The sequence below is a fragment of the Pseudopipra pipra genome, chromosome 19, assembly GCF_036250125.1.
Source record: "Pseudopipra pipra isolate bDixPip1 chromosome 19, bDixPip1.hap1, whole genome shotgun sequence".
NCBI classification, from domain to species: domain Eukaryota; kingdom Metazoa; phylum Chordata; class Aves; order Passeriformes; family Pipridae; genus Pseudopipra; species Pseudopipra pipra.
The window spans coordinates 10329507-10354101 of NC_087567.1; the positions used below are offsets into that span (position 1 = coordinate 10329507).

Genomic DNA, 24595 nt, shown 5'->3' on the forward strand with positions numbered 1-24595 from the left:
TGCAGTTTCTATAGAGACATTTATTGGAAGGGTATAAAAATAGAGTGCAAATTTCAATAAGATGTATTTGAACATGTCATAGGCAGATAGTCCCAGACACTGGTGGGGGAGGAGCCCAGAAGGTCAGCAGCATGTCGGGGTTCCCTGACGCCCCCAGATCCAGAGAGACTCCATCCCCAGAGATGGGTTATGACCCTTCTTTCTGCAAACCTTCAGTCCCTGGGCTGCACCCTGCTCTGCTTGACAAGAGCTCTCACCAGACAGGCACTGTTTCATCAACCACCCTTTGGAAGTGCAGCTTGGGATAGGGCTTAGACGCCTGCAGAGTCCAGGTGGAATGTCTTCTGCTGTGGAGAGGAGCCCTCAGCTGCTGGTCACTGGAAAGGCAGAGCCTGTTCCCCCTCTCTGTGATAAACTGATAGTGGCAGTAAATATGTGCATTTGGTTAATACTGAGTAATGCATAAATGAGCATCCTGGGCCTTCAACACTCCTCCTGCTGAAGCTGTTTCCACTCGAAAGTCCCGTCCAAAGTCAGATCAAAATTATCCTTTTCCTGCTCTCGGGAGAGTTCCAAAAACACCTGAAACGTGCAAGATAAAGCTCAGATGATTTTCCTGGCTTTCACAAGATGCTGTGATGCTCCTTTACAGCTCTGCAGCCCCTGTGAGAGGTGTGATAAGCAGCTTTATGTGGGGAGCAGGTACATGGCAGCTGACACTCAACGTGTTCTCTGGGATAACCTGCTGAGAGGAACCACCTGCCCATAGGTAGATCCATACAGTAGGTTTTACCCACCAATTAATTGACATAAACATTCCTCATCTTTGCCACCAGCCCTGTACAAGCAGCAATAACCTGCTGCTTCCAAAGAAACTGGAGAGGTTGGGCATGGGCACCTACCAGGGGCATCCATGCCTTGGGTGTGATGTGTGCCCATCTCAGGTGAGTGGAGACTGAGACTTCACTCACAGTTTTCCCCACCATGGAAAATCCCAGCAGTAAAAATCCCAGACCACTGATCACCACTCTCCCAGCTGAGGACCCCCCACCCAGCACCCTCTGGCAGCTTTTTGGTGGAGCTGCCACTGCGCCAGCCCCGGTTTCACTGCAGCCTCTGTTCCTTCTCAGGCCTTTGCAACACAACTAGCCCTGAAATCACCTGCCTGAGTCAAAGTATTCAAGGAGAAGCTGTACTCCTCGAGGTTGCAGCTTCGTTTGGCTGTGGAGAAATGGGAAGAGAGTCAAAAGTCAGCAGTCTATGTTTTCCATCTTTTCAACAGGTCACCTTGTTTTGCTCTTACCTTCCTCCAGCTTGGAGAAAGACTGAGACAGGGGCAGTGCATCTTCCATTGGGACCTTGTAGACAAGCAAAGAGGGGAACCTTCAAGAAAAAGAAGGAGAGGTGATTCTTGCTTTGTAATAAGGTTCTGGGATCAAAACTTTATGGATGTTTGGATGTTTTGCTGCCAGGATCACAGTGGGGTTGGATGTGGGGACTTTATCAGATCAGGTCTCCATACTGGGACTCTGAGCTGTTCATCCTTCTCCACCTGGCATCCTGTGTCTGGCCATCACACTGGGCATATTTTCAGGGATGAGGCAGTGTTGAAACCACTATTCATCCCAAATTTTTTAGTTACCTCTCCTGGCGGGCTGCACTTGGGAAAATCTTCAAAATCTCAGCGTGGAGAAGATCTGTGTGCTCTGGATCCTTGACCTTGATTTCCAGCAGGTACCCTTTGCCAAACTTGTTCTTCAGGTACTGAATGGAGCCAATGCACCTGCAGGGGAAGGAGGGAGGGAGGAACAAGAAGAGAAGTTGGTGTGAAACCATTGCAACCCCACTGCCTGCTCCTTCCCAAATGGTGCGTTTGGGGAAACCACGGGGAGCACTTCATAAAGCCCACGGTGATGGGGTGGGGCAGGTGAGGCCAGGGGAGGAACAGGGATGGTTTCCCAGCTCAGCCACGTGCTGGCTGTGCTGTCACCCACCTCAGCTGCCCAGACACCAGGATGGCCACACGGTCACACACGGCCTCTGCCTCCTCCATGTAGTGCGTGGTCAGGATGGCTCCCGACTCCTTGGTTTTCAGGGCATCACGGATTGTCTTCCTGAGGATCAGAGGGGAAAAAAAAAAAAAAAGATAAAAAAGAAAGTCTAACGCTCCCTAGAAATATCAGACACTTTCCCCTATACCTCTGTCCCTCCAAATGCCTCTCCTCTAAGGCAAGTGTATAATCTTCACATACAGCGAGTTTAGACTGATGAGCACAGGGTAGTACTTTGAAATAATGACAAAAAATTCTTTTGACTCTAGTGTCATTAGGAATTCTTCCAAATCCTGTGTATGACTGTCCTAAATCTGCAAAAAAGGATGAAGGTAAAATGCTTCTTCTCTCTCCTTGCCCATGGTTGATCCAGAGAGAACCAAGAACATGGGAGTTTCCAATAAAACCGCTGGCACGTGCTGAGCAGCACCAACTGTGGAGGGGGTAAAACACTCCTTACCTAAAGTTAGGCATCTGCTTTTTGGTTTCCCACCCCTTTACCACTGGGGTAAAGTTCCTACTCACCACACACGGCGCTGCCCGTTGGGGTCCATGCCCGTGGAGGGCTCATCCAGGAGCAGGACGGAGGGGTTGCCCAGCATACACATGGCCACACACAGCTAGGGCAGGGAAAGGGGTTCAGTCAAAGCTTTGACAGCCCTTGGCACTCTACAAAATTTGCCTGTTTTTTGGGAATTAAGGTTCTGATTTATAGGAAAAGTCGTTTTGGAAAAGGCTTATTCCCATCACCCCACCACGAGGAAAGCAATGTGATGCTCTCCCAGGCTCAGAGCACAGGTAGGTCCCTCCACTCATGAAGGAGGTTTTTAATTTGTGCTGTGAGCATTGCAGTTCCCATTACAGGTAAACCAAACCCACACCTTTCTGGTTATCCCAGCAGATAATTTTCTGGCTTTTTTTTTTAAGTAGTCTTGAAGCTGCAGAGCATTCACTATTCTGTGGGGAAAGGGAACAAGTGAAAAAAAAAAGAACATTTTTGTTACTTCAAATCAATAGCTCATCAAGGATTCCCAAAATGACAAGGAAAAGGAGCTTTCTTCCCCTTGCTCTTGACTCCTGCTTGTTTCCATTAAACATTTATTTTGTTATTAAAATGTAAGTGACTATTTGAAGCAAAGTGTACTGAATAAGCCACAAGCTCTTTTCTAAACCCATCATTAGCATCAAGAGCATTATAAATCCATTCCATCTTGCCAGAGTCAGCTGAGCAGGCAATGCTTAAAACCCTTTCTTGTTGTGCCAAACTGTAACGTTAAAGATTTCAGAAATCTGCCTGAAGATAACACACGTAAAAGATAACACCCCTAAAAGGACATTTAAATTGAAAAGAAAAACATCCCCTCTGAACGCCCTCGGCAAAACTGGAAGTTTCCTTAACCCACCCAACCGCGGCTTTCGGCACGAAAAGCACTTTTGCCGCCGCATTTCCTGGGTTTCTTTCGAGGTTTGCTGTGGCTCAGGGTGGATTTTGACCTTTTGGTGCCCTCCCCTTTAGGGGGTAGGAGGTTGGGGATGCTCCCTCGGTACCTGGTGACGGCGGCCGCCGTGTCCCCCTTGCGCAGCCCCTTCACGGCCGCGTACACCCGCAGGTGCTCGTGCACGGTGAGGTCCGGCCAGAGCGGGTTCTCCTGGGGGCAGTAGCCCAGGAAGGCGGGCCCGTGGTCCTGGGGGGCTGCTCCTCCATCTCCCCTCTTCATCAGCACCTGCACAAGCGGGGCGGTGGTTTTCCCCTCGCACAGCCCTGCCCAGGCTCAGGGGTGCGTTCGGAGCTCTGGGCTTCGCTGGGGTTCGGGGGAGGAGACCCCAAGGAGGGATTTCACAACCCTCATTTGCACGGTTTTTAAGTACAAACATGGCCAACTGGGGTAAGTGCAGCCGCTTGTCAGAATTACAAGTAGCTCAGTATTTTTTATCAGCACATTATCTAATTTGGTGGCACAGTGAATTAAGTTAAAACCTTGATCGCTTCAACAAAAATTATAGCTTAGCTTAGGTGCATGTTTTGCTCTTTTATCATGAATCCATCCCTTTTCTCCAGATGTCTCCTACCTGCCCAGCAGTCAGGGTTGTCTCTCCAGTAATCATTTTGATAGCTGTGGTTTTACCCGCTCCGTTGGGCCCCAGAAGTCCTAATACTTCTCCTGGAACAAGTACATTTAATTTCTTAAGAATAGTCTCCATCCAAAAAATATATCACAGTCCCCCAAAAGAAAAAATATAAAAGACAACATATAGTATCAAAGATCATATAAAATAAACTGGTTTATTTTATACAATACATGCTCTGAGAGCCCACAGCATTCCAGCTCTAGCTGATGCTGCGAGTCTGAGCTTTGATCCCAGAAGCCACTGCTAAAGGGGACCCTCTCTCCAGGATCTACGTTATTTTAGATAATGGGTAGTCAAAGGTAACTAATAGGATGGACCCCCATCACATGGTTCATTAACACAGACCAAACCTGCCTTAATGACTGAGCAAATATATTTGACCTTTATGTCCTTGCTCAGATAACTGAGAAGCTGCAGAGAATTAACTCTCTGGGTATGACTAAAACAGGTCCAGGAGAACAGTCCCAGTTCTCACCTTTTTTAACACGGAAGGAAACATTCTTGGTGGCTGCTTTCTTCTTCTTCTTAAAAACAGAACCAGCTTTCTTTATTTTATATTCCTTGCACAGATTGCTGACTATAATGACTGATTTCTGCAGGAGAAGAGGAAGAAGCAAGGTCAGTTTATTATCTTGGATATCATTAATCCTTCAGTAGCATTTTTCCATTAAAAAGGCAGAAAATCTTCTAAAGATCTTAGTTTTATAGTTCACCAGGAATATGAGGTGCCACAGGACACTTTATTGTCCATTTTCCCCTAAACAGTTTTCTCCTCTACCCTGATGGAACCCACACTGTACTGTTGGGAGTTTTATTTTCCCAGTGAGAACAACACAGTCAGAGCACTGACCTGCTCTAATTGATAGTTGGTGGTTTGTGGTATAAAATAAAACAAAACAAGAAGGACAACAGTCAGTTGTACCTCCTCCTGACTCAGAGCTGCTATGGCATTTTTCACTGCTTCTCTTTCAGCTTTAACATCTTCATCTTCCTCTTCCAGTTCCTTGGGGTGCTGGTGGCTGCTTTCTCTTCTTGGGGAGATCCTGAAAACCCATCATATTTGTCTTAGGATTTTGTTCTTTACCCTTTTTCTCTGCCAGTATGTTTTGGAGAGACTAAGAGAGAATGTCACTCTGACTCAATGTTCCTTGTACTTTTAAATTATTAATTATTACTATTATCATCATTCTTATTATTATTAAAATATTTATAATCTTTCTATGTTGTACAAAGAACCAAGCTGGTACCTCCCAGGGCACAGACAACATCATGTGGAAGTACTTACAAGCTTGAGAGCTGTTTTATGTTATCACAGCACTGTGGTATTTAAGGGGCTATTTTAGTCATTAAAAAATCATCAGTATTTAAAAAAACCCTATTTAAAAATAAGGACACAAGGGCAATGATGTCTTCAAGGAAAAGCAGTGTGGTGGGAGTTTAGATCTCACATGTGCCTGTGGGTCGTGTGTGTTTATACAAACCTAAATACTGGGTCCTCTCTCAGAACTGCTCTTCCATATTTTAACTCCAAATAGCGAAGGAGAAAAATGAAAGCCACAGAATGGACATAGGGCTGAAAAAAAAAAAAAAGAGGTTGCCACATTAACAGATTTGCCTTCCCTACTACTGCAGCTGGCACTGAGGTGGTGGCAGTGTTACAAAATACGTGGGGGAAAACACAGGATGTGAAAATGAAGTCCATTACCATCTAAACTCAGGGTAATCCTGAAGGCTGTGAACTCTATTATCACTTATCAGCACTGCAGAAGATACTCAGGGCAGGAAAAAGCCCCCAAATCATAGAATAACAGGGCAGCAGTAAGTGATCTGGGTTTATTCCCTTTTCCCTTTCCCATTTCAAAAGTATGAGGTTATTTTAGCACAGGGGGTGATCTGTCAGCCAGACCCACCCAGATCCTCCTCCTGTGTGCTCAAGGTTTTTCCTGCTTCCTCATAACTTGGGGGGGCTGGTTAGGAGACCCACATTCCTATATAAAAGTAATGTTCAATGTTTTCTTACTGCAAAGACAGAGACTAGTGCATCATTGCCAGAAGTCGTGTCAAAGTACTCCTTAAAAAGCTGTAAGAATAAAAAAAAGTACACAATGAAAGCCATAATTCTTTAGTATCATTCTGGGTAATCCAATAACACTGAAAAAATGCTTTTAAAAACGTACAAAAGCTTCTGATTAACCCCAAACATTCACCATACAGATGAACAAATACAGAAGTTTGGCTTTGGGCACCCCAGTCCTACACCAGAAAATGTCCCAGCCCCCCCCCAGTACGTGTACCGGGCTCTCCTTCCAGGGGTGATGCCCTATCCCAGGAAAACAGCTGGTCTCCTCTCCTTTGGGTCCCAGAGGAGAAGGGGTGGAGGTGAGTGGGGCAGGACAGTGGAGGAGTCTCTTCTACTTGGACTTCACCCCTAAGTCATTCATCATTTATAAGCAGTCTTGCACAGAGCTGGAGGGTTTTGTTGAATTCTCAGCTGACTTTCCACTACCACCCTCAGCTGATGCAGAGTAAAGCGCCTGGTGAGTATTTGTAATTCTCGCTCTGTTTCCATGCAAAGTCAGATGTGTGACTTCAGATTTCCTCCTGTGAATTTTCAAGCCAAGTTGCTTGACTTTGTGGCTGCCCCTGGATCCCTGGAAGTGTCCAAGGCCAGGTTGGATGGGGCTTGGAGCAACCTCGGCTAGTGGAAGGTGTCCCTGCCTGTGGCAGGGGGTGGAACACAATGAGCTTTAAGGTCCCTGCCAACCCAAACCAGTCCATGTTTCTGTTCTGTGACTCTGTGACTCTGCATGGAAAGAATTAAGAGTGCTCACCCAACCCACAGCCACAGTTCAGCAGCCTGAGAAGGACCCCCCAGCCCTTAATGAACAGCTGGAAAAATGAGACCTGATCTGAAAAGGTCATTTAATGATGGACTCTGTCCATTTGGGAAATCCCACTTGGAATGAGGCCCCCCAGACCTGGCTCCCAAGGACCCAGAGTTGTGCTCTATGCCTCCCCTTGCCCAGCAGCACCACTTACCTGATGGATCACAAAACCCATTGGGGGGTACACGGGAATCAAGAGAGACAGAATGTAGAGGGAGTTCCGAGAGTCCGTTGTAAAATCCATGATTCTGCTGATTACAAAAGAGATAAAGCACACCTGAAAACAAAACAGGAGGATAACTTAGCTGGTGGGAAGGGTTATGCTCACTGGTCTTTAAAATTGTGTGGGTCTAGCTTTGCAATTCCCTGTTGAATTTATAAAAATGGATTAAATATATGAAGATGAGAAACAGTGATGGTTCAGAAGGTCCTCAGCTGTCTCTGCCTGGAGTAGGCTGCTGGTTTGGGCCAGCTAGGGAGACTTCTTCCCAGACAGAGGGCTGCTTCAGGCAGAAGAATGAAGTGTGGGATCCCATTCTGTTCATTCCCATTCCAATTCATGCCAAATAATCCATCTCCTTCCAGGCTCGGGTGATCTGAGTCTAACCTGATGGCTCCTATCTCAACTCCTTACATCTCTTGGATGGGAGGTGTTTAGCAGAGTGATAAATACCCTTTTTTTTGCCTCCATTCCTGCACCAGGATCTAGCTCAAGATGGATCCAAGTATTTCCCCATGTCACAGCAGGATTGTGGGAACAGAACACGGCAGCACAAGTTTAGTGCAGAATTGGCTGCTATAAAACACATGCCCATATTTATGTTCCACGTGTACACTTGGTGTTTTGACATCTAGTTCATCCTTAAGATCTCAAAATACCCTTCTGTAAAGCCTGCAGTGCATTATCCAACCATGTGCTTACCACTATCAGGATAAAAGACCAAAGGTCACAGTTCCATCCTTTGCGAGAGGTGAAGGAGATCAAGTAGATTAAGAGAACGATAGAAATCCCATAACCCAACGTCCCTACGACCTGCAGAAAAGAAAGGCTTTCACTGGAGAAAATGGGGTGATCTAAACCATCAGAAACCCACACACAGCCATGGGGCTCAGTGTAAATGATCATATATTAAGGTCATTTAGTAATTACCCCAATTTTACTGCGAGGTGTAAAGGAGTACATCAAGGCAAGATTTATTGCCTTTTATTTCCAGCTGGAGAAACCCAAATGATAAGAGGTGAAACAAGGAGAAGGTCAGTAAGTGGACCCAGAGGTGCTCCAGCACCATCTGACCCCACGGTGTCTCAGTTGCCCCCACTCATATTGCCTCCAAATATTCTCTTAGTCCCTCCCCAGGGAACCAGCAATCACCAGAATGGGATGTACCAGTAAGAAGATGCTGATGGTCCCAGTAGTCCTGGTGCTCATTGCAAACTGGAGCCCAAACATGGAGAAGAGCAGGATCCAGCACAGTGGGATGTCCACCAGTGCCTGGCCACACCAGTAGGCCGAGGGGAAGAGCCCCGAGATCCTCAGCTGGGCACGAGCTCCCACCTGGGAAGGCACAATGCAGAGGGGAGTCTGCTGTCAGTGCCTGGTTGGCCAGCTGCACCCATGGGAGTGGCTCCAGGAAATGAAAAGGTAATAAAAAAAAAAACCTAATAAAATTCGACCTCTTTTTGTCTTTTCACATTTTGTGGTGGCTGCGAAGCTGCTTGTGGTGATACAGATCAAAACACTTCAAGCTGCCCATCAATGACCTTGGAGTCAACCTAAATGATTCTATGATTCTACTCCAACCCAAATGATTCTGTGCTTCTATTCCAACCTAAATGATTCTGTGCTTCTACTCCAACCTAAATGATTCTGTGCTTCTATTCCAACCTGAATGATTCTATGATTCTATTCCAGCCTAAACGATGCTCTGCTTCCATATTCAAACATCCTTGTGGCAATGCAGTTGTAGCCCCCACCCCAAATATGCTCCTTTTCAAGGAATTTACCTTGTAGTCCTGCATGTAGCCCATTGCAAAGTGAGGAGGAAACCCGGGGAATAACAACAGCATATAAATGAGGTAAAAGGAAATAAAATAGTCCCAGTATCGTGGATTGTAGATCTGAAAACAGAAGAACAAAGCATTTGGAGAAAATGGTCTGCAACGTAATGCAACTATTCATCTTACTGCATTTCTCATGGGTTACAGGGCACTGTGAACAAAAAGTGGGATTTGAAACCAAATAGTGGCAGGAGGAGGAAGGTTTTCCCAAACCATAGCCCTGCAAAGTGTTTGCCCCTGGTGAGGAGAGATGGGTGGTGCAGGTCCTACTCCTCCATCCCAGCCTTGGGATGAGCCACAGCTTGAAAAATGTGATGTAGAGGATAAGGAACATCCTGGAGAAGCCCTCCCAGCCACCCTCTCTGATCAGCAGCCCTCGAGACCCACAAGGGAATAATGAGCTTCAGTTTTCCTGATGTCAAACAGTTACCAGTGAGGACCACGTGTTTACAGGCACAGACAGCCCTGCACAGCTCCCCATTAAAACCTGAGGGTTTACTGAGGCCTTAAACTGTTCTCTGGCCCCTTCTGGCATCACTTACAGAGAAAAAGGGATGGCTCCAGACCCGGATGTGCCCGGTGGAGTTGAGGGTCCTCAGCAGGGCGTTGCTGATGACGTTCACGAGCACAGGGAAGCAGTTCACGGCCTCCAAGTGGCACAGCACGGTGAACCTGTAGCTCTTCAAAGGGCAAGGAAACAAGATGAAAACTCTTGGCTTTTCTCATCTGCAGGGAAGCAGTGGAAAAGGAGCACACGGGGAGAATCCAGGCCCGGAATAATTTTGTTTGTGCCTTGTTTGCTAAACACCAAATTATGAGGTGTTGGAAGTCTGTGCTGAAAAAATGCAAATTTAGAGGTGGAGAGTGAGGGATATAAGGTCTCCTCTAGCATGTAGTTTACTACTTAAAACACTTTCTAATCTTTGTACCTGTGAGCCTGAGTCAACAGGGCCATCCCACAGGGAGAGCTGATGGAGGCATCTTGCTTAATTATTCAGTTGTTGGGAAGAAACTGGAGGGAGAGAAGACAAATCCTCACCTGACCCTCGCGAGACACCTCTATAGCCCCGTTGTGTTTTAGTTCCTCTGTGATATTTTCCTGGCTGGTTATTTCCACTGTAAGATCTTGGCTCTGGAGCACATGGATGAAGCTGTCAATGCCTGTGCCTGGTGCGAAGGCCAAAAGCAGAGGAATCATAATACTGAAAAACGAAAGAGCCTTTGATGGTTTGACTTTTGATTTTATTTTCAAATCCGTGACCACCAAATGAAACCAGGGGAAGTTCTAGTAACTGTGGACATCAGCTAGCACATGTGTGGAGGATCATTGCACATTAACTTCTGTGAAGTTAGTGGATTTCTGTCTCACTGACTGAATTTTTGCACTGTCATTTTTTTCCCCTGCCTCTTCTGAGGTGCTGCAAAATGTATTCTCCTTTGTGACTGTCTGATGAAGGTAACAGTGTCCCACTCTGGCCAAGTAACATAAAATAGCATCCACTCATGGGAATGTTGAAGGTAAAACTGCAAGTAGCCCATTAATTTGACTCAGCATCAATGAGCCCTTTCTGGAATGTGGTGCCTGGTTTGAGAGTCCCACACTCTGAAAATGCAGAAATTGCCTGGGAGTCTATTTCTTGGATACAGATCTGGATTTAAGGCAGGGAAAGAACTGTGTCCCATCTAACCTCATCTGCTCTGATGAACCTTTTCTCATCTCGCATCAGGACCTCACCAGCTGCTGAAGCCAAAGTGGGTTTCCTTCACAACCCTTCAAAGACAATCCCCATGCTCCTCTGCCATGGAAACCTTCAACCCTCCTTAGATCCCTGTCATCCTACAGCCAGCTGCTCTGTCAGGTATTTTTCTCCGGAATAAGAAGAAGCCCCAGAACAGGGAGGGATGAGGAAAGGCTCACCTGTGTTGTTGTGGACCAGGAGGGTGGTCGTCTCCAGGTAGGATTTCTTCCCCAGGGGCAGGAAGTACCGTGCAGACGAGAGCTCCCAGGCACTCACACTCTGCCAGGCAGCAACCAGGGACAGTTGCAAAACCAGAGGAAGCAGAAAAACCACATAGAGCAGCAAACTACATTAAGAAAGAGATGAATAAACACTCTGAAACCAGGTGTTCGGCAGAAATGCATTTGCATATTGGAATTGGTGGGTGATGTTCAGGTTGCCCAAAACTCTTTCTGGTAAAAATCATAGAATAACAGAATATCCTGAGTTGGAAGGGACCCACAATAACTGTGGAATCCAACTCCTGGCCCTGCCCAGGACACCCCAACAATCCCACCATTGTCCAAACCCTCCTGGAGCTCTGGCAGCCTTGGTGCTGTGCCCACTGCCCTGGGGAGCCTGGTCAGTGCCCAACCACCCTCTGGGGGAAGAACCTTTTCCTGAGATCCATCCCAACCCTCCCCTGGCACAGCTCCAGCCGTTCCCTTGGGTCCTGTCACTGGTCACCAGAGAGGAGAATTTTATTTCCAGAAGTCTCAAACCTTGACCACTCACAAAGACACGCAAAATTTAACAGGGAGAGGACCTCAGATCTGGAGTGCCCAACTTTTTAGGGCCATGAAATGCCTTTCAGACTTCCTTTAGATACAAGTTTTTAATAAATAAGCATCTTCCTTTTGTTTCTTGTGCTCCACCACAGCTTGAACACCAATGGGGCCAAATGAGTTTAGGCACTGGCAACACTATAGAAATTGAAAAAAAATTGCAAAGGAAGTCTGAAGGTACTCTCTGTAGACATTAGCTTATTTTAAAACCCCCTCCTCCATCTGAAATACAAGTGTTTCTAAATGATTCTTTTCTTCAGAAAGAAAATGGATTTCTCTTACATAAATTATTCATACAGAAATGAAATACACAAAAGGGAGATTTTGTGTTCCTGGTGCTGGAAAGGAAGAAGCTTTCCTCTCCTCTGAGTGTAGATTACCCAGATCGTCCATGCCCAAGACCTGATACCAATTAAGCCAAACTCCATCAAAACAGGGGTGTGGAAATTGCCCCCCCAAGTGTGGCCGTGTCCAGCTCCAGATCTCCAAGGCAGACTCACTTTGGTACTTACATTGACCGCAGGTTTTTCACCGAACTCTTGAGCTTTAAGAAGTGCACCCATGCCATGGCAGAGACCTGCTGCCTCCAGAGAGCCAGGCCATCCACTGTCACCTTCCCAGCGTCCGAGAGCAGGAGGGAGCCCGGCTTGGCCTCGTTGGAGCCTCGTGGTCCTGCCTCTGCCCGCTCGTCCCCGAGGACGTGCTCATCTGCAGAGAGTCCCCACGAGCACATTTATGGCTAAGAACACCTTCTGTGCTGTCATTTGTGAAAATTGAGGCCTGTCCAGGGGTTATCTCAGAGGAGGTGATCTCTTTGGCTGTGGGCTGTGTATTCACAGCCGCGATTGTACCTTCTTGGTCCGCCGTGTCTTCTTCCTCCAGTTTCAGGAAGACATCCTCCAGGGTCGTCATGCTGACTCCATAATTGATAATTCCCTGCTCAGAGCAGCTGTCGAGGCCACTGAACAGATCTGCAGGACAGAGATAAAACAAGTACATGAGCACTGGAGTGTCTCCAGACCACTTTGGTTCAGCTTAGTCAACCTGGAGCATCTCCCATGAGGGAGAAAACAACAGAGCAATGAAGGTCTGGAGGAACACAAAACTGCCAGATCCACAGCCCACTGGAGATCTTTTTCTGCTTAACACCAGCATTTCAGGCTGTGCATCCTCTGAGGAGCTGGGTTGTGGGATGGTCAGAATGTGGTGGACAGGGTGGGTGAGGGTCTGCCTGGTGCCACTGCAGGCACAGAGCGGGGCTGGTTCTGTGGGGTTCTCCCTAATCACTGACTTTTCATTTAACAGAAAGAAAACTGAACTCTCAGTGACACAGTTTGGCCTGCTGGGTTTGTCATTAGAAGCAGTAGAAAATCTTTTGTTGCACAGTTGGATCTTAAACACCCAGATGATAAAATTGTGCAGAAAAGCCAAAATGCAACAGTTTTGAAGTCCTGATGTGACCCCTGTAGAAAAATCTCCCTTTTCATTTCACTTTCCCCACAGCTGTGATTATTTTTTCCTCTATGGAGAATTCTCAGTTATTTTAACAGACATTACCTGGGAATTTATTCACGTTTTCCAGTGGCAGTTTATATCTCAGCTCATACTGACTGTGTCCTGAGAACGTGGCATTGGGGATGTACCTCTTAACCCGAGATGTCACATTCTCCAAGTCACAGGACTCACTGACATGGATCCTGTTGGATTGAAAAAACACAGATGCTTAGTTTTGGAATGAAAACCCCCAAAACCCACCCACCCAAACAACAGCCACCATATTATTTCCTAGGATGCATTAAAAAAACCTCCAGAATACTTAATTCATTCCTTACTCCGGGATAAAGTGCTGTTTCAGTTAATTTAACTGACTATTAATTCTGTGAATTTGCTGGTTTCGATGACACCTGCACTACCATTTACATTCATTCTGGTGTCCCCCAGATATCAGGTCATGGAGCTGAAGTAGGTACCTTAAATGATAACAAATCCCCCACTTTTTCTTCAGGAACAGCGAGGAACCGACACACTTCAGCCGCCCGTGCGAGATGAAAGCCTTGCGGTCTGAAGGAAGGAAGAGCCAAAGGGGTTTATAGAGCAGAGCAGCCGCCCCAAACTTTTTTGGCCACTGTCTTTCTGCTCCAGGGCTGTTCTGCAGAGGTGCCCCAGGCTGAGCCCCTGCCCACCTGCCAGGATATCGGCCTCATCCATGAACTGGGTGCTGAACAGGATCGCCCGTCCCACCCGGTGCTCCCTCAGGAGGCTCCACACCTGGTGCCTGGAGAGAGGATCCAACCCAGCTGTTGGCTCATCCAGGAACAAGACCTGCAGGGGGGATGAAATCAGGCATTCCCCATCCCTGGAGCAGTTGCACGTCCCTTGGGTTTGGTGTTCTGGAAGCCTCAGGTCCCGAAGGCAAGAGACCCAGGTCACCTCTTATGCAAGGGCAGCTGTCCTGGGAGCTGTGGGAGGTCAGGGAACTCTCTGTCTGCTTCAGAACTGCACTAGCAAGGTGGGTTGTGAATTTAAAAAAATTAAATCATTAAATTTATTAATTTCAATAACTTGTAGCCAAATACACGGACAAGGTTTTAGTTATGTTGGACCTGAGTATTCCCTGTATTACAGAGCTGTGCCTGCTGCTTTACCTGGGGGTTTCCAAGCATGGCTATTCCAATGGATAACTTCCTTTTCTGCCCACCACTCAGTTTCTCAGCTTGAGTGTCTTGAATGTTACTGATATCCAGCAGTTCCAAAATGTTTTGCACCTAGAACAGCACAAGGATGTCCATTCTCAGCAGCAGTTGTCCTTTCATCCTTTATTAGGGTAGACTTAGATTTAAATTAGGTATCAGGGAGAAATTCTTCCCTGTGAGGGTGGGGAGGCCCTGGCACAGGTTGCCCAGAGAAGCTGTGGCTGCCTCATCCCTGGAAGTGTCCAAGGCCAGGTTGGATGAGGCTTTGAGCTTCAATTTTCAGAAGACACAGCATCCAAGTGGATCCTTTGAGCTTCCCAGTGCAAAAGGAGCCTTTATGGAATTGTGGGGTTTCCAACAGCCCCTGCTGCACAGTGATGCTTTTCAGGGGAGCACACACTCACCTCTCTCTCCACCTCCTTGGACTTGATGCCCTTGATTTCTGCAAAAGTTCTCAAGTTTTCCTTCACTGTCAAGACCTCAAACTGTGTGTTGAACTGGGGGCAGATGCCAATCATCTCTCTGATCTCCTCCCTGTCTCCTATTTCGGAGAGTTTGTAGTTGTATATGGTGGCAGAGCCTGTTCACAGGAATAAGAGTGAAGAGGTGGAATGAGCTGGTGTTTACAGCTTTTGAACCAGGGCCACCCCGTCCCCCCATTTTCCATCTTACCTTCTGAGGGGAAGGTGAGCCCACTGAGCACATTCAACAGGGTTGTTTTTCCAGCCCCACTGTGGCCAAGTAAGGCAGTGATCTGCCCCTCATAAATATTTAAGGACAAACCTAGAATGGAAACAACATCAAGCTGGGGAAGAAATGAGGTTTGACTTGCCTCCACTTATTGTCAAAGTCAAGAAAGTCAAGAAGCACAAGAAGTAAGAGACAATAATTAGCTAAAAGAGCATTAAGCAGTGTAGGGAAAAGCTCTGCAAACCTTTAACTAAAGGCTTAAGAAGTTGCTCTGAATTTAGCAGAAAAGATAGAAATACAACAATAAAAAAAATCTTTCTTTTAGTTTTATTAAAAATGGAAGATTTGGTAAAAACTGAGAAAAATATTTATAAATCACATCAATTAATATTTGACCTAAATTTTCAAGTAATGCAAGTGTTTTATTTCATTGACTGACTGAAATGTTTGTGCATAAGTGGTTTTTTCCCTCATCTTTAACAGGAATCAATACCACAGCTCTCATACCTCTTAAAGCTTCTGTCTTCTTGTCCTTCTTTTTATATGCTTTTTTAATATTGTGGAGTCTAAAGAAAAGTAAGGAGGTAATTATTTTGGGATTTCTGTAAATGCATTTCCCTGGTGCCCCTCTACATTTCTGTAGGTCTTCAGTTAAAATTACAGAAATGGCACGAAAACTACTAAGAGGTACTGGGAAACAACCCTGAGATTCACAGGTTTGGCATTCCCTGTACTCAAGTGTGAAAGTCACTGTCTGGCACCAATAATGGGGCACCAGCCCTTGCAAAGACAAGGCCAAACCCATTGCAGCAAATTTCCAATGGATTGCTCTCTACATTCTCCTTTTTGTCCCTAAAGAACATTTAAAGTCCATAGCAAAAAAACCCAAAAAACAAAAAACCCCACCCTGCTATTTTTTTATGAATTTATCTAAATTTCACCATTAGTACTGGTCTGAATTACCTAATTATCTTATCTGCATTTTGTCTCTGATTTTTTGCCTGTGAAACCAAGTGTTTTTACAAGAGCCTCACAAACATGAGAGCTGCCTGGATAAGTCAAACCCCAGCAGATGGAAGGCTCTGGGGTCTGTGGAGCATTAAACCCAAGTACCCAATTCAATAAGCATGGATAGCAGTTACTTCTTCCCTAACCTGATGGCCTCCTTCCCCTGGAATTGGGGGGGCACTGGCTCTACATCATCACCAAGGAGCTCCTCGGGGTTGGCTGTGGGTCTGGGAATGTCCCTGGTGGAGCCTCTCCTGCTCCTCATCCAGTAGGAGGGTTTCAGGCAGAAGAGAGGAGGGTCTGGAATGCCATATTTGCCTGCCAGGAAAGCAAAGATGACCTGTCATTAGCCAGAGCCACAACCAAGGCACCATCCAAGGCTAAACATTTAACTAAACTAAACTAGTAAGTGCTTGGCTGCCTCAAAACTGGCACTTTGTCCAGTTGAAAAAAAAACAGGTCTGGAGCAGAAGTAGAAGAGACAAGAAGTTTGGCTTCAGGGGTTTATTTAATGAATTCAGTACTTTGTGTAATGAATTAAAATATTGCCCCACACATTATTACACTGTAATCTCAATCACTTCAACAGCAGCATTATTAGAAAGAAAAACCACCAAATGCTGTGTTGTCTTTGATTCTGTGAGTTTTGCATGTGCCAGGGGTAGAGCAGTCAAAACCCAAACCCTATTTTGATTGACTCAGAGCAGCCCATCATTTCCTTGATATATCCCATGCAATCCATACCAATAGAAAATATAAAAGAAGATAGTAGGATCACAAGCAGAAATCAGAGCTACCTGGCAGAACTTTGTCGAAATACAGAGCCAACAGCATGTACAAGATTGAGTCAAAGACCAGCATAATGTAAGTTGAAAATAAAAAGTATGCTTCCTCCATAAGGTTGGAAAAAGAGAAACCCATTCCATATTTTTCCAAATAGAAAATCTGAGGAAAAAAAAAAAAGGACAAAGAAGAAAAATTTTCAGGCTGGAAAATGATGCCCATGCCATCAAACAATGGGTCCAATTGTCTTTGTTAACCTGGAAATCATCTGCAGTATTGACCAATTGTTCTTACTTTCTAGAGGGGAATAAATTTAAGGGGGTAAATTTGCTCTGTGCAGAGTTCTTAAAGCTTTAATCCAGATTTTTTCCAGAATAATCTGGAAACAGAAATACATAACAGAGTTTTAGAGGAAATCATTCAAGAAACATGATTTTGGCACCCTCGATGTGACAGGGGCACAATGAAAATGGTATAATTTTACATAGTGGTTGATTTAGCCATATGGTAAATTAGCAGCAAATTCAGTCTCTTTTTCTGCTGGTCTATAAATCTCCTCTCCCAGACAGACTTTTTTTTTAATATATATATACCAGGAAATCAAATATTAGACTGCTGGAGCCAGAAAACATCACTCAGAGCTATGGAGATATGACTGATGGAAAACTGGGGAGCTGCACAAAGTGGGGATGGAAGGAGAATGGCAGCAGCAGGGATCTCCAGTTGTGTTTGCACAGTCTCTGCTGCCAGGAAGAGTTGCAGCAGAGAGAGGGGAATGATGGGGCAGCCAAGAGATGATGTCCCCGAGTCGACTCCTGCCCGCCTGGGCCCGGCCCCGAGGATAATGGGGCTGTTGTGTGCAGGGATGGGCTCCTCGGGGTCATGTGGAAGTGACAGAAGTGCACAACAGCAGATTTTTTGTGACCAGGGCCGTGTTGCCTTTGCATTCATCTGCTTTTCAAACGGTGGGATGGGATGGGGGGCATTGGAGCCCCTCTTTGCTGCCCGACAGCAGCTCAGGTCGCGGGGAGGTTTCAAAACGGGACGTGGATCTGAGTGAAAAAATACCTGGAGATTTTACAGCTGGACTTTTGAAAGGAGGATGTGCCCTCCCGTGCCTTTCTCTGCCAGCAGGGGAAGGTTCAGCTGCAGAGGTGGGGCCCTTACCTTGGCAACGCCCGCGTTAAACGCGAAAGGGCAGCAGAGACCCAGAAACCACTTCAGAGGTTCAGGAACGTTTTCTACCAGCACCGCCAGGCTCAGGCATCCAAAGATAAAGGTGATGAGGAACCCCACAGAGCTGACAAGTTTGGAGGTCCTTAAAAGGGAGCAGAGGAGGAAAACCAGGTGGATCTGTAAGAACAGAGGTTTCCTTCAATCCCTGAAGGAAATAAATACCTTTAACAGCAGCGCGTCCGTTTGCCAGGCAGGCAGGTCTCTGGTGAGTTAGCATAACACAATAAAGTCTTTCTTAGTGGGTTGATCTGAGTTTCAAATCAGGCTTTTCGTGGCCAACCTACTGCCTGTCTGACCTTCAGGCTGCAAATCAAATCACTGCTGCTGAGTCACAGGAGCCACTCAGCTGCCTTCAGTCAGCAAAGCTGTGCAAAGCACTGTGCAAAGAGCTCTGGAGTAATACTTCAGCACATCAGCAAGGTGATAAATCATGTGGTGAGAAAATCTGGCTTTAAAGCCTGACTTACACATGCCAGGCCATAGAGGAAAAACAGCAGCAAGACCGCAGGGAAGCTGCTGATGTAGAATGGATCCTTCAGCACGAGAGCTGTCAGCAGGCAGGAGAAGATCAACACATAGAAGAAATACAGCAAACTCCAGGAGAGCCTGGGGATGGATGGAAAGGGGCCATTACACTTCTGGTTAATTAAGAAGTGTTGTTGTAACTTCATCTGCCACGTCAGAACCGTTTTAAATTTAAATATTGGTTATTTCCCACGGTCAACTCCTTTACATCCCAAGGCAGAACACAGAGCATGATCCACCTTAGGAGGAAATACCCACGGGAGAAGGGTACACCACTGCCATGCTCAACCCTCTGGTTTGTCCTTAGAGTGCTGGAGAAAACTTATGAACTCATTTAACTTATTGCCTGACTGCACGAGTGCCCTGGAACAGACTGATTTTTGGCAGACGCACTTTAGTTGGAAAAGAACTCACCAAAACGCAATATCCTGCAGCCCCATCGTCTTCATCAGTACCTTGAGCTTCTTCTTTTCTCTTGTGACGTTCATTGATAAGAAATACATGAAGGGAAAGAAGCACATCACGATGGTGATCATGAAATAAGCGTAGTCGAGTGTGATCGAGACGATGGTGCTCCGGGACTTCATCCGGACTCCAGCTATTGAATTCATTTCCTCCCAAACAGAATGATTTGCCACCACCTAAAGGAATTCAAGGTCAACGTGTCAGTATTTTATTTATTTTTCTACAGTGAGATGTATTTGTATAAGGAACCTTCTGATTCATCCTCCCTAGATCAACTTTTTAAGGCAGCTTTATTTGCTGACGAACCCACCCCTTGCTATTCCCACGGTACAGTTTGCCTTCCCTGTGTCAAGTTTAAAATAAAAGGATGCCCACAACAGTTCCCAAGTTGGATTTACCTCTATGATAGCAGCATCAATGCTGGACTGCAGGGACAGGAAGCCTTTGTACCAGTACTTTGGGCTGTCACAGTGAGTCCATGAGAAATTATAACAGCTGTCTGCAAGGTTAAGGGCATCACAGGTAAGAGCAGAGAAAGGGAGTTGATTTTCACTACAGAAGGGGATGGAAAGAATACATTTGCACTATGGGAAACTCTTCAAATGGGCAGTGACACACAGACCAAAAAAAAACCAAAAAAAGAAACTCCCACAGTTTATTAAATCACTGAACATATACGGATTATTCTGACAAAATGATGCCTGTCCATGCCAGGCAATGAGCAGCCCAAGAATTTTCCTTTTGTATTACCTATGTGTCCAAAGATTTCGTTGGGAAGAATCACATTTGCAGTAGGAAACCTGAGGTGATAGGAGAAGTTGTCCTTAAATACAACCCCTATAATTTCATTATTTGAAATCCAGGCTTTTTCCAGGGCGTTCTCGTTGTCCAGTGCCTCCAGTTTTATACCTGTGGTGTGTAAGCAAAATGTTGCAATGAGTTTCTGTAAGTCTGGAAATGTGTCCACGGGCATTGGGGGTATATTCTGCTTTTTCAGCATTTCAACTCCTCTTTTTCCAGTTCTCATTGAGATATTTACCTTAAAATACTTTATGCTTTACCAGTTAAGAAGTGCAACTGAAAAGAATGAACCAGGATGTCTTGAAAGAATTAGGGAATATCAGGTAAGGCAGAGCTTTACAGTTCAGAGGAACACACTGGTGTCACCAGCAATGTAAATACTAGAGGAGAAATATTTGTGAAAATAGGAGATTTGGGGTGAATTTTCTCTCCTGACCAAAGATTCTGGGGAGCCACTAAAACACACTGTAGGTGTGAAGAGGCTAAATAATGACAAAACTCAACATTTAAAAAGCAAAACCTACCCCTCATGACAGAGCTGGAGGCCACTTTATTCATGATCTGCCTGGTGGTGGCAGTGGTGGGTGTGAAAGCCACGGTGACCCCGGTGGTGTTATAGGCAGGATCATCCAAGTGCCCGAGGTGGCTGAAGGGCACTTCAGGGTACTGCATGTGCCCCATGAAATGGGACACGATGAACAGCATGGGCAGGAAGAGCAGGGACAGCATCCACTCCTGGGCACGGGGCAGAGCAGGGGGGAGAAATAAATAACATGTTAGATATAGCAGGGTGAGGGCAGATTCTTTGTGGGATTAAAATATAAGCAGAGGAACTCGGTCACTCCAGTTTCTGAGATGTCAAGACTCTCTCTGCATTGTGCCCATCACCTCAGGAAATTACTCCAAAGAGCCCATCTGAGCTCTCACATGTCACAAACCAGGCATAAAAACCATCAGTTAAAATATTAAAGTCTCAAAGTGTTCACTACCAGTCGTGCTTTACAAAAGTACTTTAACTTCTAGTTTTATCTAAAGAAATTGGTGTCCAGGGGCAGGCAGGGATTGGTCACTCTCAGTGCTTAGCTGCTCTTTTTTTATTGTCATTTTTAATTTTTTCTTACCTGAAAGCTCTGCATCTTCATCCTCCACTTGAGAAGGACGTTTTTCCACAAGAGGATTTTCGTTTGCTGGAATACACTCATATTTCTCTGCAGTGTCTTCATCTCTGAACCTACAGACAAGTTCTTTTTGAAAAAATTACTTGCTAAAGCAGCAGAGACTGCTTTTATTTGCACAAGCCTTGTAGATGTGCCCAGTGACACTTTCTTTCCCTTTTCACAGCAAAATTGAGAGCTGAAGCATCTCAGATGTTGTGTGCTGAGCACAAGCCACCCCCGCAGCACAGGGTCCAGGAGACCTCATCACCCTCCACACACTCCAGCTCTCCCAGCTCAGCAGCAAACACTGATTTATAACCAGAATTCCAGGCTTCCATGTTGTGGCATAGTGAGGTTGGGAGGAGTTATTTAAGAAATAAAAAAAAGGGAATATCGTACTACATGACCTAATTGGCTTGGGTGGGCTTCGTATCTAAGGAATGACAACACCACAGTGAATTAAAGCCACTAAAATCCTCTTGCATGTCATTTTAATGTGCTACAGGCTCAACACCAAGAGGGGTTGAGCAACTCCTGGCTGTGGTGTGAGCTGAGATCACTTGGAAAACGGCGCCAGTCGAAGGCAACTCGGAGCCACGAGAGAACAAATTCTTGGAAGTGCGTTGGGAGGGATGTCAGTGCTGGGATATTAATGAAAAATGAGAGAAAAACAGGTAGCCGTGAGCATGCACTGGTGTGTCGCTCCAAAAGACATGGGAGCATCCTTAAAAAGACCTGATAAAAAAAAACCCACAAGGGATTTTTGCCTGGATTAATGCTGGTGGTGTAAAATGCAATAGGAAGGCACAAAGCTGGCTGTCAGACTGCTTTGCAGCTGAGATATGTGCATATTAACCGTGAGCAAAATATTTATTAGTGCCTTTAATGAGTGAAAAGATTAAGTACCCCTATGCAAAACGGCTCCACTCACACAGCCAAACTGCTCTACTGTCACATCTGTAGCTAAAATCTGCTTTCAAACAAGATCCTTGTCTTCTATAAGTGATTCTCAGGTAGAAATACCAGAGCAGTTTAGAGATCTAATCCTTTCAAGCCTTCCTGTCACACTGAAGGAAGATTTGTGTTTTCCTGTTCCCTTGGGGGATGATGCCTCACAGTGCTGACAGGCAAGATGGAGTTTATCATCTACTCCCAAATATTTACATTCAGCTCCTGGGAGAGGCACATCCCCGAGTAATGACACAGCAGGCAGGGAAATGCTGGAAAAGCAGCTGCAACAAATGGCCTTCCCAGGGCAAACACTGCAAACACTTGCACTGGCACAGCAGGACAGGGCACGGACACGGCTCAGGGGCAGGAATCTGCTCCTTTGCCAGCATCTCTAAACAGTTTTTTGGCTTTTTTTTTTACAGACGATCTCACTAAATCCAAGTGTATAAAAATTGGAATTTAGCCTGTGTAGTAACGACCAGACTTCCCTGGGGAAACCAAAATAAAACTTGCAAATCCGTGGTCACCCTGTCGCCCAGCAGAAGGGAGGTGTAGGATGTCGTGTGTCACCCCTGTGCATTTCAACCCTGGCAAGGGGTTTGTGTCACAGCAGGATTCCAGTTTGTCCTTCGTTCTGTCACATGGAGTAACCTCGACAAGCTGACACACCCAGGAGATCCTGGGTGGGAGGGAGAGCTGGCACACCAGGTTCCCATCGTGGATATCCCACGTGTCCTGGTCATCCCTCAGTGCTGACTGACCCCACTGCTGCAGAGTTTGGGGAAATGAGGTAGGACTGATTTCTCTGCTCCTGCAGTATTTCAGGGGGAATTTTTAAGAGTGTAAGATGGACAGGGCTTTTAAAATTCAGCCTTTAGCTTACACTGCATGTAGGGAAAGAAACCTGCTCCTTGTATGTGCTGGATTAAAGTACTGAGCTGAGCTGAACCTACAGCATCCTCTTAATGCCCAGAAACACTGGAAATAAACCTCTGCTGTACACTGAGCTCTGTTTGTGTGTTATTTCATCTCAAAGTAAGGCTAAAAAGAGTCTATTGCCTTTAAACAGCCCCTAAACTTAATCACAAGCTTAACTCAGCCTGTTAGAAAGATACCCAGTGCCCCACCTACACATCCTCTCCCAGTATTATTAACGGGGTTATAATTTACTGGATGTTTTCATACCGTTAAAATAACATTTTTTTTATTTGCTTTAGGAAGAATGCTTAAGCCTTACCTTAAGGGGAAGGTTTGGAAGGGATCCAGAGCTTGTCCTTCACTGTATGCCTGTGGAAGTGGGGATGCTGAGGCTCCCTGGGATGGACTGGCTGGCTGTCCTGGTGGCTCTCAGTGCTCCTTTGTCCACACAATCCTTTCCTCACTCAGGCACTTCTGTAAAAGGCATTCCTCACACCATCACTTCTCTTTTCCCTGGCTTCCTTCCCTCTTCCTCCTTGGCAGAGTTTCAGCTTTATTTGTGTTATAAAAAGCAAACAGAGCACTTTGCTGTTGAGTCCCTGGAGCGGATTCTCTGAAAAGTTGCTCGGGAAATTCTTGAGTCTTGGCCAAGGGAAGACAAACAAGCCCAACAACAAACCACACAAAAAACCTTCCTCTGGCAAACTCCATTGTGTTTCTCAGTGCAGCAAGAGAGGCTGAAGTCAACGATATCACGGCACAGGCAGGGGGGCAAACGGTGGCTCTCCCTCCTCTCCAAATGGCAAAGGCTGTGTTGGAAAACTGCTCCTGTGCCTCCAGCCCCGGCGCAGGAGGAGCAGTGAAGCACTGCCTCCTGGATAGCAACAGCTCTTTCGATTAAAAAACATGTTGTAAACACTGAAACAAACTTCCCTTGGCTAACTCTGAGCTTCTGAAGGGGGTGGGTTTGATTCCATCTCTCCGGGCTGTGCCACTGCAGCATCCCCGGCAGCAGCACGGCTGAGGGACCCGTGGTGGGAGGGAGCACGACCAGCTGGGACAGAGGCTGGGCTTGGAGATGTGGAGGAGCTGGATTTGCTTCCCTCTGTTCTGCCTGACTGAAAAAAACCAACCCCTGAGATTTAAATAACACTCCGATGTTTCAGAGCGAGGCAAAGTGCAGAGGTGCAGTAAGTCAGGGCACAGGATGAGGTTAAAACCTGTCCCCAGTACATCTCCTGCTTGTCCAAACCTTCTCCACTTCTTTCAAAGAGAAAAAAACCCCAACCCTCAGGTGGCTATGCCAGTTCCCAGTTGGTGAACCTCAAGCAGAGACACTTCCCTGCCCAGCTCCTTGACAGAGCCCTGATGTTTGGAGATGCACGTGGAAAGCAGCTCTCTGGGGGTGTGGGTGGCTGCTTTGGGGATTTTTCCTGGCAGGAACAGCCCATCTCTGAGCCACGGCAGCCACCTGCTGGTACCTGCTTGGCCACATCCCTGCCTGCATTGCCTGGTCATGCACCTCTGCCTGCCTGAACCACCTGCTTTCTCCTTGCCTGTATCATCCATCCCTGTAGCACCAGCATCATCCACAGGAACCAGGGGGATGGGTGAAGGTCTTGCTGCTCTGTCCATCCCATGGGATGGCACTGCCCCTCTCCTCCAGTGGGTCCCCAGCCCA

General features: G+C 46.2%; 1 protein-coding gene across 2 annotated transcripts; it reads right to left on the minus strand.

Annotated features, from left to right (window-relative positions):
- LOC135424663 (ABC-type organic anion transporter ABCA8-like) lies at window positions 1-24069 on the minus strand. Of its 2 annotated transcripts, none has more exons than XM_064676127.1 (39): window positions 23234-24069; window positions 21010-21132; window positions 20413-20623; window positions 19838-19996; window positions 19486-19586; window positions 19037-19263; window positions 18565-18703; window positions 18029-18214; window positions 16876-17023; window positions 16225-16396; window positions 15578-15636; window positions 15053-15163; window positions 14785-14960; window positions 14333-14452; window positions 13871-14009; window positions 13658-13748; window positions 13245-13384; window positions 12539-12658; window positions 12200-12395; window positions 11043-11209; window positions 10164-10291; window positions 9667-9804; window positions 9071-9184; window positions 8454-8621; window positions 7989-8099; window positions 7221-7343; window positions 6202-6261; window positions 5663-5754; window positions 5104-5224; window positions 4657-4774; window positions 4122-4213; window positions 3600-3775; window positions 2933-3008; window positions 2577-2671; window positions 1995-2114; window positions 1643-1783; window positions 1304-1383; window positions 1166-1221; window positions 1-582 (listed from the first exon to the last, which is right to left on the minus strand). In XM_064676127.1, the coding sequence occupies exons 2-39, from the start codon at window positions 21109-21111 to the stop codon at window positions 484-486; spliced, it is 4872 nt and encodes a 1623-aa protein (XP_064532197.1). In that variant the 5' UTR covers window positions 21112-21132; window positions 23234-24069; the 3' UTR covers window positions 1-483. The 2 variants fall into 2 exon arrangements, with proteins under 2 accessions (XP_064532197.1, XP_064532196.1); XM_064676126.1 differs by having other exon boundaries at window positions 21010-21119; window positions 23234-24068.
- Between the last annotated feature and the right edge of the window lie 526 nt (window positions 24070-24595).